General features: G+C 36.6%; 1 protein-coding gene across 1 annotated transcript in view; it reads left to right on the top strand.

Moving 5' to 3' along the window:
• The window catches only part of TAF1A (TATA-box binding protein associated factor, RNA polymerase I subunit A), a 51,451-nt gene extending 38,894 nt beyond the window's left edge, over window positions 1-12,557 (top strand). The window contains exons 7-11 of the mRNA XM_012805865.2: window positions 193-351; window positions 6,938-7,004; window positions 8,059-8,182; window positions 9,273-9,427; window positions 12,104-12,557. Of these exons, the coding sequence (XP_012661319.1) occupies window positions 193-351; window positions 6,938-7,004; window positions 8,059-8,182; window positions 9,273-9,427; window positions 12,104-12,216 (618 nt within the window). The 3' untranslated portion in view covers window positions 12,217-12,557. The remainder of the gene's footprint in view (window positions 1-192; window positions 352-6,937; window positions 7,005-8,058; window positions 8,183-9,272; window positions 9,428-12,103) is intronic.
• The last annotated feature ends 1,048 nt before the right edge of the window (window positions 12,558-13,605 follow it).

Below are 13,605 nucleotides of genomic sequence, written 5' to 3'. Positions count from 1 at the left end.
GATTATCTGTGTTTCATAGATGTTGTAACATATGCTGGTGAAAGTAAAAACTAGTATTTATTGTTCCCTATATAGTATACTGTTTGTCAGTTTTGTGATTTTTTTTTTTGTGCCCATCATTAAAGTTAAGCTGATCTTCTGTAGAGCTATCTTTCAGAATTTAGCTAACATATTATGACTTATTTTATATAGATGCTGGAATTCTATGGGGATCAAGATGCAGCCCAAGAGGTACTCACCAATTACGCATATGATGAAAAGTTCCCGTCAAATCCGAATGCTCATATCTACTTATATAACTTTCTAAAGCGAAAGAAGGCACCAAGAACAAAACTGCTAAGTGTGCTTAAGGTACAAAATTTTCATTTCAATGTTTGGGTAGGGATCTACATTAAAACGTCATTGCATATGAACCTTTCTAAATGTAGAATATAAATGTCTTAACACAATAACTAAGAAAATGCCATGAAGGCTATGTTAAAAAAAAAAATCATTGCTTTCCAATTTTCATGTTACAGCACCTATAGAAAATGACAATATATGTACAGTTGCAGGCAGAATGGGGACCAAACACCCCCTTCTTGGCAAGGGAAAATAAAAAAGTAAGCTAAGCAAGGCGGAACAAAGGAAAGTCACCTGTGTTTATGTTTAAAGCAGCAGCTGCTAAGTTTCTTATCGGAGCAGGTTTCCTGCTTTTCCTAGAAGCCTGGCCTATAAGGAATCCAGCTTACTAACACCCCTGCTGGGTCTGGGAGCACTCTGAAGGAATAATGCTCTCAGAGGATGCTGTGTGCAAGGCCTAGGAAGAAACCTAACTAGGCTGGTTCCTGCCTAGTTAACAGTCAAAGCAAATTCCCATTGTGGAGATTTGTATACTGGGGCAGAGATCAGAGGGACAGTTTGAGCCCTGAAATATCTGTAGGAGGGCTTATATACCTTACACAGAGGAAGACCCTCTGTGGTGGTTATGAGAGGAAAGTTCGATTCTTCAGAGGAGATTGATGCCAGTGGCATTTTACTCTGCAGTGAACTGGCGGAGATTAACACCTTCCAAGGAATCTGTGTGTGTGAGCTCAGACAGGGGGCTGCCCCCACACAAAGCTCAGGTTCTGGATTTCTCATGACTGCTCAGACCCTTAAGGTTAATGATAACCCTTATTGTTAATAAAGCAGTAAGAGCTAATATGCTTGCTCAGAGAAACTGTTGGTGTCTTTGTTCCCTTCCAAGCTTGCCCTCTGGGCTAATGAGCAAATAGCCGTCAATAAAAGCTGAGTAGAACTGACACTCAGGGCCACCATCAGAACCCTCAAAACTGCACAAACAGGCAGTGGTCTCCTCAGCTCCCACCTTTGAAAATTCTGTATGTCTTGTCTCTTTCTTTCTCATCGTCTCTATACTTCCCCAGTTCATCGCTGCGAGAGCCACAAGTCGTAATGGACCCTGCCCTAGGAGCGGGACCCCAGCATTTGGCATCCAGTGTGTTCCTGTGGATTCTCAACTGGCCTAGTTAATGTTTCTTCCTAGGCCTTGCACACAGCAGCCTCTGTGAGCATTATTCCTTCAGAGTGCTCCCAGACCCAGCAGGGATGTTAGTAAGCTGTATCCCCAGTAGGCCAGGCTTCTAGGAAAAGCAGGAAACTTGCTCCGATAAGAAATTTAGCAATGGATGGTTTAAAGGTAAACTAGCTGACTTTCTTTGTTCTGCTTTGCTTAGCTTACTTTCTTATTTTCCCTTTTTTCTGGGGTATTTTCCCTTGCCAAGAATGGGGTCTTCAGTCCACTTTCTGCCTGCATGCCGTAAACTGAGGTAAGCAGAGAAAGTTGGCCGCAGCTGCAGACGTCAGGCAGGTACCCCTATACCAGCCCCTCTGCCCAGGTGAGAAGAGGGTCAGCATTTCAGAAACTCTTTGCCACGTGAGTTGGAAAACTTTGCATTGATATTTTTGGAAAATAAATTTTTTTGAAATTTAATTTTCAGACAGTAAGACACTTATTTTAGATGTATACATGTGGGCATTGTAATGAATATATACATCCATGAACCACCATGACAAGATATAGAGCATTTCTGTTACCCCCATCTCCCCCCAAAGTCCCTCATTTCTCTGTGCAGCCAATCTACCCAAGTATCCCTGACCCAGGCAATCACTGATCAGCCTTTTGTCACTATAGATTAATTTACCTCTTCTAAAATTTCCATATATTCATATAAATGGAATCTTCCAGTATGTAAGATGTATGTTTTTGTTTTTGTTTTTTTTTTTTGAGACAAGACTCTCACTTTATCCCTCTGGCTAGAGTGCTGTGTTGTCATAGCTCACAGTAACCTCAAACTTCTGGGCTCAAGTAACCCTCTTGCCTCAGCCTCCCTAGTAGTTGGATCTACAGGTGCCTGTCACAACTCCTGGCTAGTTTTTCTATTTTTAATAGAGGTCGGTCTTGCTCTTGCTTAGGCTGGTCTTGAGCTCCTGAGCTCCAGGGATCCTCCTGCCTCAGTCCTGGGATCATAGGCATGAGCCACCAGGCCTGGCCTACACATTAAATTTTCATTGCTCTTGGGTAGTTCCCTAAGAGTGGAATTGCTACCTGAGAGTAATAAGGAAAGGATATGTTTGACTTCTTTTCTTTTCTTTTTTTTTTTTTGGAGACAGAGTCTCACTTTGTCACCCTCGGGGAGTGCCACTGTGGGGTTATAGCTCACAGCAACCTCAAACTCTCGGGTTCAAGTGTCTTTCAAATATTTTGTGTATTTGAGGGAGGGAGGTTATTTGTCTTACTGATGTGGAGTTTTCATATAATCTGGATACACATCCTTTGTTAGGTATATGGAGTGTGAATATTTTCTCTCAGTCTGTGGCTTGCCTTTTTGTTTAACAGTATATCTTTCAAATACTTATAATTTTAATGAAGTTCAATTTATGTGTTTTTTTTTTTCTTTTATGGGTAGTGCTTTTTGTGTAACAAATCTTTGAATATTCCAAGATAATTAAGATTCTTTTCTGTGGTCTTTTGTTTGTTTTTGTCTTTGAGACAGGGTCTCTGTCTGTCACCCAGACTAGAGTACAGTGGTGTGATCATAGCTCACTGCAGCCTTGAATGCCTAGGTTCAAGCAATCCTCCTGCCTTAGCCTCCCGAGTAGCTGGGACTAAAGAAATCCATTGTCATTCTTGACTAATTTTTCTTGTTTTTGTAGTGATAGGTTAGTTTTCTTGTTTTTGTAGTGTCCAGGCTAGTCTGAACAACTCCTGACCTCAAGCATTCCTTCTGCCTCAACCTTCTAAAGTTGGGGATTACACATGAGATCCACCACACCCAGCCTTCTTATTTTCTTACTATATGTGCTGCATAGTTTTATGTTTAGATGTATGCTAGATTTTTAGCTAATATTTTGTGTAGTGTAAGGTAAGGTCAAGGTTTATTTTTTTCCATATGATTGTTCTAGCACTGTTTATTGAGAAGGCTATCCTTTCTGCATTGAATTACATTAGTAACTTTGTTGAAAATCATTGGGCTATATATGAAGTCCATTGTGTTCTAGTGATATTTATTTCCATCTTTATACCAATGCCATTAGTGTAGTTTTTGTTTTTTTTTTTTACTTTTTATTAAATCATAACTATGTATATTTATGGGGTATAATGTGATGATTTGATTTACAATCTGGGATGTTTAAATCAAACTAATTAACATAGCCATCACCTCACTTACTTTTGTGGTGTGACATTTATAATATCCTCTTAGTTGTTTTGAAATGTACCCTTGCATTTTGCACCAAGACTGACTACCAACCCCTCTAACACTGCCCCCCTTTTTTGCTTTTTTTGGTTTTCATTATTATTTCATTATTATTTCATTATTATTTGGGATTCATTGAGGACACAAAAAATGAGGTTACACTGATTGTATTTTTTAGGTAAAGTCCCTCTTATAATTGTGTATTGCCCCCAAAAGGTGTGCTGTGCACCATGACCACTTGTATTCCTCTCTCCTCCCCTCTCCCCACTCCCTTATTTCCCCAACTTGTATCAGATAATGTGCTACCTTCATATTAGAATTGAGTACCTTGGATTCTTGCTTCTTCATTCTTTTGATGCTTTACTAAGAAGAATGTGTTCCAACTCTATCCAGGTTAATACAAAAGAGGTGAAGTCTTCATCTTTTTAATGGCTCAGTAGTATTCCATGGTATACATATACCACAGCTTGTTAATCCATTCCTGGGTTGGTGGGCATTTTGGTTGTTTCCACATTTTGGCAATTGTAAATTGAGCTGTGATAAACAGTCTAGTGCAAATGTGCTTATGATAAGAGGATTTTTTTCTTCTGGGTAGTGGAATTGCAGGGTCAAATGAGAAATCTTAATTTGATTTCCTTGAGGTTTCTCCATACTTCCTTCCAATGAGGCTGTACTAGTTTGCAGTCCCACCAGCAGTGTACAAGTGTTCCCTTCTCTCCACTTCCACGCCAGCATCTGCAGCTTTTAGACTTTGTGATGTGAACCATTCTCACTGGGGTTAGATGATATCTCAGAGTAGTTTTGATTTGCATTTCTCTGATGATTAGGGACAATGAGCAGTTTTTCATATATTTGTTAGCCATTCATCTGTCTTCCTTAGAGAAGGTTCTGTTCTTGCCCAGTGATATATGAGATTGTTGGTTCTATTTTTGTTGTTTAATTTGAGTTCTCTGTAGATCCTAATTATGAAGCTTTTGTCCAGTTCATTGTATGCAAATACCTTTTCCCATTTTGAAGGTTGTCTGTTTGCTTTGGTTGTTGTCTCCTTAGTTGTGCAAAAGCTTTTTATTTTAATTAGGTCCCATTTATTTATTTTTGTTGTTGCAATTGTCATGAAGTCTTCTTCATAAAATCTTTCCCCAGGCTGATATTTTTAAGTGTTTTTCCCACACTTTGTTCAAGGATTTTTATTGTTTCACGTCTTAGATTTAAATCTTTTATCCATCTTGAATTAATTTATGTAAGTGGTGAAAAGTGCAGGTCCAGTTTCAATCTTTTACATGTGTTATCCAGTTCTTCTAGCACCATTTATTGAATAGGCAATCTTTTCCTCAGTGTATGTTCTTGTTTGGTTTATCAAAGATTAGGTGGCTATAAGATGTTAGTTTCATCTCATGGTTTCCTATTCTGTTCCAAATGTCAATGTCTCTATTTTTGTGCCAATACCATGCTGTTTTGATCACTGTGACCTTGTAATATAGCCTAAAGTCTGGTAGGGAGATACCTTTGTCATTGTTTCTGTTACTTCTTTTGCTTTTGGGGGGAATAGCTATCCCAGTGGGTGTGAGGTGATGTCACTATCTCCTTTGGTTTTGATTTGCATTTCCCTCATGGCTAGTGATGCTGTGCATCTTTTCATGGGCTTATTGGCCATTTGTTTATGTTTTTTAAAGAAATGTCTAAGTTCTTTGCTCTTGTTTGTTCTTTTTCTTGTTTGATTTTTGTTGTTAAATTGTAGGAGTTCTTCATTTATTTTGTGGTCAGTTTTTAATTGTTCTATTTTAGAAGTCAAATAAAAAGAAAGGTCCTAAAGATATGACTATTAATCCTCTTTTAAAGGGCCAGTTCTCTTTAATTTTTACTTTCATGTTCATCAAAATTGACATTATCAAATCTTCATGTTTGGAAACTATGTTTTATAAATTTTCAACAGGCTTTGATTTACTAAACATAATGCTGTATACTTAAAGTTTCTATTTTTATTTTACTCTCTAAGATTTCCTTCTCATTTGTACAATGAAAAACTAAGTACAGTTACAAGACTGTGCCTTCACTCAGGTTGCTAATCACTAATGGGTGTTTAAAAGATTTTTTTTATTTTCATTTTTATTTTTGTATTTAAAAAACTTTTTAAACATGCTACAGAATGTCCATGTTGAACATGTAATTTCTTGTAATATTCTCTGATATTGGTCATGATTGATTGATATTTTTAAAAACTATGAAGAGAAATTAGAAAAATTTAATTTTGTTGGAAATTATTTCAGTATAAAGTCAGAGAACCTCAGGAAGTCTGTACTATGAATTCATTTCTAATATCAAATATCTTAAAATGAAAAATATTTAAAACATTTAAACCCTATTTCTTGAATGTTCTTAAAAATAGTCCTTCTGTAAAGAGAAACCTCTAAATATTTTATTTCATAAAAATGTTGTTAAGGGCTGGTGCGGTGGCTCACGCCTATAATCCTAGCACTCTGGGGTTGGTTATACTCAGGAGTTTGAGACCAGCCTGAGCAAGAACGAGACACCCCCCCCCCCAAAAATAGCCGGGCATTGCGGAAGGCACCTATAGTCCCAGCTACTCAGGAGGCGGAGGAAAGAGGATTGCTTCGGTACAAGAGTTTGAGGTTGCTGTGAGCTGTGATGCAACAGCACTCAACCCTAGGGTGACTGAGACTCTTTCCCCCCTCCACCAAAAAAAAAATAAAAAGGTTGTTAAAATATTTATTTCAATACTCTTAGTATACTGTGTTCCTGAGCATGGTCTGTGAAATTGCCTCCCCTTTTTAGTTTTGTTTTATATAAATATTCTGTGATCTATTCTGATCACTGAATCATCAGTATATTTTATGTGATACTTATTTTTTTCTCTGTCTTGGGTCTGAAAAGACATTAAGTTTTTAAACATGGTAAGCAGCATAGATATATATATCAAGCCAGTAAATCTATTTCCCATCTATTTCCTCAGTTCTCCTGACTGTCTTGTTATTAGAGTTAAAAAACAAAGAGAAAAGCTTTACAGAGAAAGCTTTTCTATACCTACAGTGAAACTGGATAAAAAGCAAAGTAGTTTTTAAATGCTTCATTCAGTTACCAACAGTGTATTAGACAATAAGAACTTTATTTGAAAGTAAGCTGAAATTTGAGAAATGCTTTTTACAAGTGTGTAAAAATAACAAGACTATTTGTTCTTCCAGATTTTATATCAGATTGTACCATCCCATAAATTGATGTTGGAATTTCATACATTACTTAGAAAATCAGGTAAATAATTTTTGTGTAAAGAATCAATGGACTGGTGATCAGCAAGCTGTGGCCCAGGGACCAAGTCCACCCTTTACCTGTTTTTATAAAACCAAATTATACTGGAGCCCATTTATTTTGGGATTGTCTGTGTCTACTTTTGTGTTATAATGATAGAGTGTGTAATTGTGACAGACTATATAACTTGCAAAGTTTAAAATAATCACTATCTGGCTGGGCGTAATATCTCATGCCAATAATCCTCATACTCTGGGAGGCCAAGGTTGGAGGATTGCTTGAGCTTGAGCTTTCAAGACCAGTGTGAGCAAGAGTAAGACCCCATCTCTAATAACAGAAAAATGAGCTGGATGCTGTGGTGAGCACCTATAGTCCCAGCTACTTGGATGGCTGAGGCAGGAGGACCAGTTGGTCCCAGAAGTTTGAGATTCACAGTTTGTCAGCTGTGAACTCGGCTGACACCATGGCACTTTAGCCTGGGCAACACAGTGAGACTCTGTCTCAAAAAGAATAAAAAAATTACTATATGCCCTTTACAGAAAAAAGTTTGCAGACTCATATTACAGAAGAACATCAAGCAATAGTTAGTAAAAGTAAGATGTCTTTGATGTATATAATTCAGCTGATTTTAATCCCTTTTAGAATTCAGCTCTGTGTAGAAAAGAACATATTTCTTTGTTGAAGGAAATCATCTGGCTAAGCCCAATTGGTCCTAAGACTGTATAGGTTTATCTCCTAACAGAAAGAACACGAATAAAATGCCCAAATGGGACAAGTACTTTAAATAATGTTCTCAGTAGTATCTAAGTGTAGGAATATAACCCATGTAGAGATGAGGCTCCCCACTGTGACCTCATTAGCGTGGACTGTTGATTTCTCCGTGTTCATCACAGGAGCATGAACATCATATGGGTTTTTAACTGTTACCCAAACCAGAATGTTTATGCTTCAGTAATATTTTATGAACTCGATAAATGTGTGTATATTTATATATATATACGTATAGCTTTGTATACTTTAATACCTTATGGAAACTTAAACTTTATGACCATTGCAGAAAAAGAAGAACACCATAAACTGGGATTGGAAGTGTTATTTGGAGTTTTAGATTTTGCTGGATGCACCAAGAATATAACTGCTTGGAAATACTTGGCAAAATACCTGAAACAGACCTTAATGGGGTAAGAAACATAGAGTTTTTGTTTCTGGATTATCATAAATGATCTTTCCCAATATTTTAGCTTAGATCTGTCAATTTTCAAGTAAAGTTCTTTGCTTATGTTTTTGAATTTCTTGAACTGTATCTTCAGTTGTTTCCTTGTGAGTACATTTTCTTCTGAACCAAGGAAATACAGAATTATGAGGATAACATACAAGAATTCTATCAAGAATTTTTTGCTGTCAAAATAAGTACTATCTGTTAGCACTACATTGGTTGGGAATAAATGTGTGTTTTCAAATTGGAAATATAGACCACAAGGGATCACCCCTACTCTTTGTTAAATACTCTTTGTAAATCTCTTTGTGATTTGTATGTCATTAATTGCTCAGATTATGTGGGAAGCATCTTTCCTTCCAGCTGTTTTCAATTATTTTCAGTGTGTGTTTTTAGGACTTCCTAAGCTCATCATGAATTAGTTATTCAACAAATTTTTATTAAGGCTGTTGTGTTCTGGGTATCTAAAACTGTGCCTCTGATTATAATAGTTATGTCATGTTTTGGATAAAAGAAAAGGAGTTGCTTTGTTTTTACTTAATGTGTAAAAAGAAAGTATATCACAAAATTAAGTTTCATTTATGTATTATTTTAGTTGGATGGGAAGTTCAGTATTAGTTGGAACTTATTTCAGACTTCAGAGCTTTATATGAGACCTGCTGTACATTCTACTGGACTGGTTTAATTCTAATAACAGTGCTATGAGATAGATAGTTACCTCCAGGAAACTGAAACTCTGAGGGGTTACACGGCTTGCCCAAAATTACATTAAGAGTACATGGAAGATTTGAGATTTAAATCCAGTATTCTGACTTCAGACTCTATCCCTTAACTACTGAGCTACCCTGAATTGTATGTTCAGTTAAATGGAAAATGGGACGTGGAGATCAAAGAGAACAAAAACTGATTTGCTTTCATGCTGTTGCCTTGGCTCAGAATTTGGTTTGGAAACATCTTCCTTGTCATCTTTCCATAGACTCTACATAAGTTCAGATCCTGGCAGTATAGATCTAGTCCCATCAGTGACCTTCTTTTTTGACATTTTTCTTTTCCAGAAATCATCTTGTGTGGGTTCAAGAACAGTGGAACTCCAGGAAAAACTGGTGGCCAAGCTTTCACTTCAGCTACTTTTGGGCAAAAAGTGATTGGAAGGAAGATATGGCTTTGGCGTGTGAGAAAGCTTTTGTAGCTGGAATATTGTTGGGAAAAGGTACATGTTTTTGTTTTTATCTAGACATAGCTTTTGGCTGATTTTTAAATTGCAAAGCATGACCATTTGTCTTAGAGGTTACCTGGCATAGTGCGTAGGGTTACTGGATACTTGCGAAATGACAACGGAATGAAGATGGAATCCTGAGTTCAGAGTAGGTGGTGTGCTTGTAGAAATCCCCATTGATTAGAAACAGTGATTTTATATTATTGATTGTGATTTGTTTTCATGTTTGAATTGAGTGTGGTTAAGGGGAATTACAATACAGTGCAGACTGTTCTCACAATAAATGACTATTTGGCCTTGCTTTATAGAAAGTTTACTGAGGTTTTCTACTTTATTAAAAGCACAAATATATTCTTATTGACTTCATAATATATTATATTTACTTATCTGTGCCTATAAGGATAAAATATTTTCTCCCCTTAAGAGGAAAAAACGCCTCCTATTAGTATATGAAAAAAAAATCCTCTTAAGAGGAAAAGGATATTGATCTTTATGAAATATTTTGGATGATAAAACTCTTACCTGCTTTGTACTACTAAGCAGGTGGCTAGTACTAAAATGAAACTGCCACAAAATATGTCCCGAAATGAAGCCTGTAAACCTAACAGTGACACTAGGAAGCAGTCTGTAGCCGTGGGGTTTAAGGTGTCCAGAGAGATTCTTAGGTTAACTTTGGGATTTGGTTTGTATTATTTTGGAATTCGTACTCTCAGGGAATTAATCTTAGTAAATATGAGTACCAACTAAACATTGGTTTTGAAGAAGGGCAGGGATCAATAAACAAAGAAATTTAAAATCATTGTCTAGTATACATTGACAGGGAAGAGTAATGTGATTTGGATTGCCATTTTCTACTGCTTTATGAGTAGAGCGGTATCTAGTACAGATATCTAGAGGTATCTTTGAGCAGAGTCCAAAGACCGGGGTTAATTTTCCAATTCTCATTCACTTGCCATGTAACTTAGGTCAACCAGTTAACCTTTGGAAGCCTTTCTTGTGAAATGGGCATTATTTGGTTACAGGATTGTCATAAACAGAAGAACATTCCATCAGAGTGATTTATAAGTTCCAAAGTACCTGTAGGTAATCAGGTATTAGTTGTGCTTGAAATGGCCACATTTCTTCTGTCAGGCTGTGAGGGTGCGATTGAGTCAGTCTGAATATTCAGGAGTTAAGCTGGATTTTCTTCTTCTTCTGGTTATCATCATTACATTGAAGGATTCACATTCTGCTTATAGTCTGGCTGTGCCTTGTGTTTAGAGTGGGGTATGGTGGCTGCCTTTCTTCCCATGCTCTGCTAAAAGCGAGCCAGGCCCATCTCTCCTTGCCTTTCCTCTTTGGAATTCAGGCTACTTGGTTGCCTTGTGATTTCAGCTCTCTGGTAGAAGAGAAGAGTTAATATTTGTAGTTTATTCAGCTTTTTCTGTATGTTAGGGTAGGAGCAAAGTTCTTTCCAACTTTCTATATATGTAGAGGCAAAATCTGTGTACGAAGTATTCTGTTCTTACTAATGTGGCATGATATGTTTAGAAGCTCAAATTATTTTAGCAAGAGCACAGATACCACTGCTTCCAAACTAATAAAATAAGAGCAAGTGAGCTGGGCATAGTGGCACATGCCTATAGTCTCAGTGGGGAATTAGTGAGACCCTGCCTCAGAAAAAAAAATGCTCCCAAACAAAAATATAAGCAATTCTGAGATACTACAATAGAACCTCTGTAAGTTGACTACGCAAGGGACTATAACAAGCTGGTCAGCACACAGAGGTGGTCAACTAAGGAACTTCCACTGAGTCCATGTGGTGACTGTCCAGTCTATGATAATTAGGCTATTTAAAGAGGTGGTCAGTATAGGGAGGTGGTCAACTATGGAGGTTCTACTGTATTTTCAGGGGTGATACAATGGTTATTATAGGCACAGTGTATATCCTAGCAATTTCCCAGAGAAGATTGACATATAAGCTAAGACTAGATTAAATTAATTTCCATATGTGATTTATGGTTTTGTTCATTTAACAAATATAAGAAAAACTCTTACAATATCCAGTTTACATTTTTCTTGCAGAAATTTGATTCATTTCTCTGAAGTATTTGATAAACGATTGTTTTGTGTTGTGAGACTTGAGGAGTGGGTAGAACTTCTCGTGAGCGTAGGCACTTTGTCAGAGCTCTGTGGTCTCTGTCCACTGCTTGCCAGGTGGCTAGAATGAGTAGATGATGTTTGATCTCTTCTGATCTATGATTTGTTTATTCTAGTTCTCATTCTACAGAGCACTTTCTCATTTTATAAATGCAACTTTGGCTAATTTATAAGCTAACACTGACAGGGAAGCTATAAAATCTACTTTTGGAGAAGACTCATTTAATACATAAGTATGCATAATTTATAATATGCATGTTACCATAAATAGGATTTGGGTGGGAGGGTAGAAAAACAGCTAAAGTCTATATGCCTTAATTATGATGCATTAGAACATCTTTGTATATAGGAAGTAATACATTTCATTGGTGACAGCTCTGAGAATATGCTTGGGACATATTGGTATAGATAATGCAAATAGCTCTATTTTTGTAATCATTAGTATGCCAGAGTTGAAGCAGAATTTTTAAAATTTAGAAATATTCTTTAAAAATTTGATAAGTATTAAAACTTTTTATTTTTGTTTTTTAGGTTGTAGATATTTTCGGTATATTTCAAAACAAGATCATCAAGTCATAAGGAAGAAAATTAAGCAAATGAAGAAATCAGTAAAAAGATACAGTATTGTCAATCCAAGACTGTGATACGAATTTTAGTTATTTCTTAGTAGCTACAGAGTAGTAGCTTGATAGGGAGTTACTGAATGTATTTCTGTACCATTTTGAGAAGGTAGTTTATGTGACTACAAAATGTTATTTTTAATATATTTTTATACTTTTTTTATCAGTTATAGATAGGGAAACAGTCTTACTGCCTTTGTTCTTTATAAATATGTATGTTTTCATTTTTATAATGTTAACTGTAGTATTTATTAAGGAATAATTCCTTAAGTGAAAAAATATTTGTTTAATTAGGGAGTACAGCCCTACAGCAGATATTTGCAGATAATTTGCCTCTGATTATTATGTAATAAAATATAACTTGTGGTTCTTTTGCACACAGCAAAATGAATTTATGGTTCTTCTAGATTAATTGATTGGGTACACCACTATGAAGAAAATATATTGGTGATGAGTTCTGTTGAGGAATTTTGAAAAGAGGGAAGGATTTAGAAAAGACTCATCTTTTAGTGTAAAAATATGGCAATTTCAGGCTAAGTGACTTTCTGCTAAAAAGAGCCCTTTGATTCTAGAAGACTAATTGGGTCAGAGAGGTAGAGAGGCTGGCTGCTTTCAGCTGGCAGTAGCAGAATTTTAAAGGGCTCAAGGCTTTTTGTTGCCTGACACAGCAATCTAAGACACACTTTAGAGCTCCGTGTCCTCTCTTCTTTTTTCTTAGAAACCAGGATTAGCAGTAGGCAGCTAGAGAGTGGAGGAAACTCTGTGCCAGTGAAATAGTGTCCCTGAGACACACAGCCTAATGGGAAGGGTTAGCCAAAGTCAACAACTTTCATGAGCTGACATGTTGTGATAGCTGGTAAGTGCCGCTGCAGAACTATCTTGGCTCTTACATGTTTATTGTTCAGATATCCAGCAATTGAGTTTCATGGAGGCTTACCAGCTTCAGAACATGTTTAATATTTAGATGGAAAACTATGTATTTCCCCCCCGGCTTACATTCCTACTAATTTTAAACCATGTACAAGAAAATTAGGGGACACATTGTGCTTTGTCAGTAGTTTTTATTTCAATATTATTTTTTATTTACTAAGAAAAGCCTATCAACAAAGAAGTACCTAACCTTATGATATGCATATAAAACAAGTAGGTGTTCCACAGAACCAAATAAATCAGGTTAGATCTGCCACGTGGGATCTCTCCTGCTGGGAGCTGATGGTTGGACTGTATAGTTCTGTACAAGATCAACACTGGAGAAATGAAGTTCGCAGATGCGGGGACAAAATCTCAATGCGTAAGCCAACAAACTATCTCAGTAGTTTGTTATGAAGGATAAAAACAATACAATTAATGCCTTAATACATGCTAACTACAGGTTGAGTATCCCTATTCTGAAAATCTGAGATCCAAAACGCT

The sequence above is a fragment of the Otolemur garnettii genome, unplaced genomic scaffold, assembly GCF_000181295.1.
Source record: "Otolemur garnettii isolate 467f Iridium unplaced genomic scaffold, OtoGar3 scaffold00045, whole genome shotgun sequence".
In the NCBI taxonomy this organism is placed as follows: Eukaryota; Metazoa; Chordata; class Mammalia; order Primates; family Galagidae; genus Otolemur; species Otolemur garnettii.
This window is presented reverse-complemented; position numbering and strand designations above follow the sequence as displayed.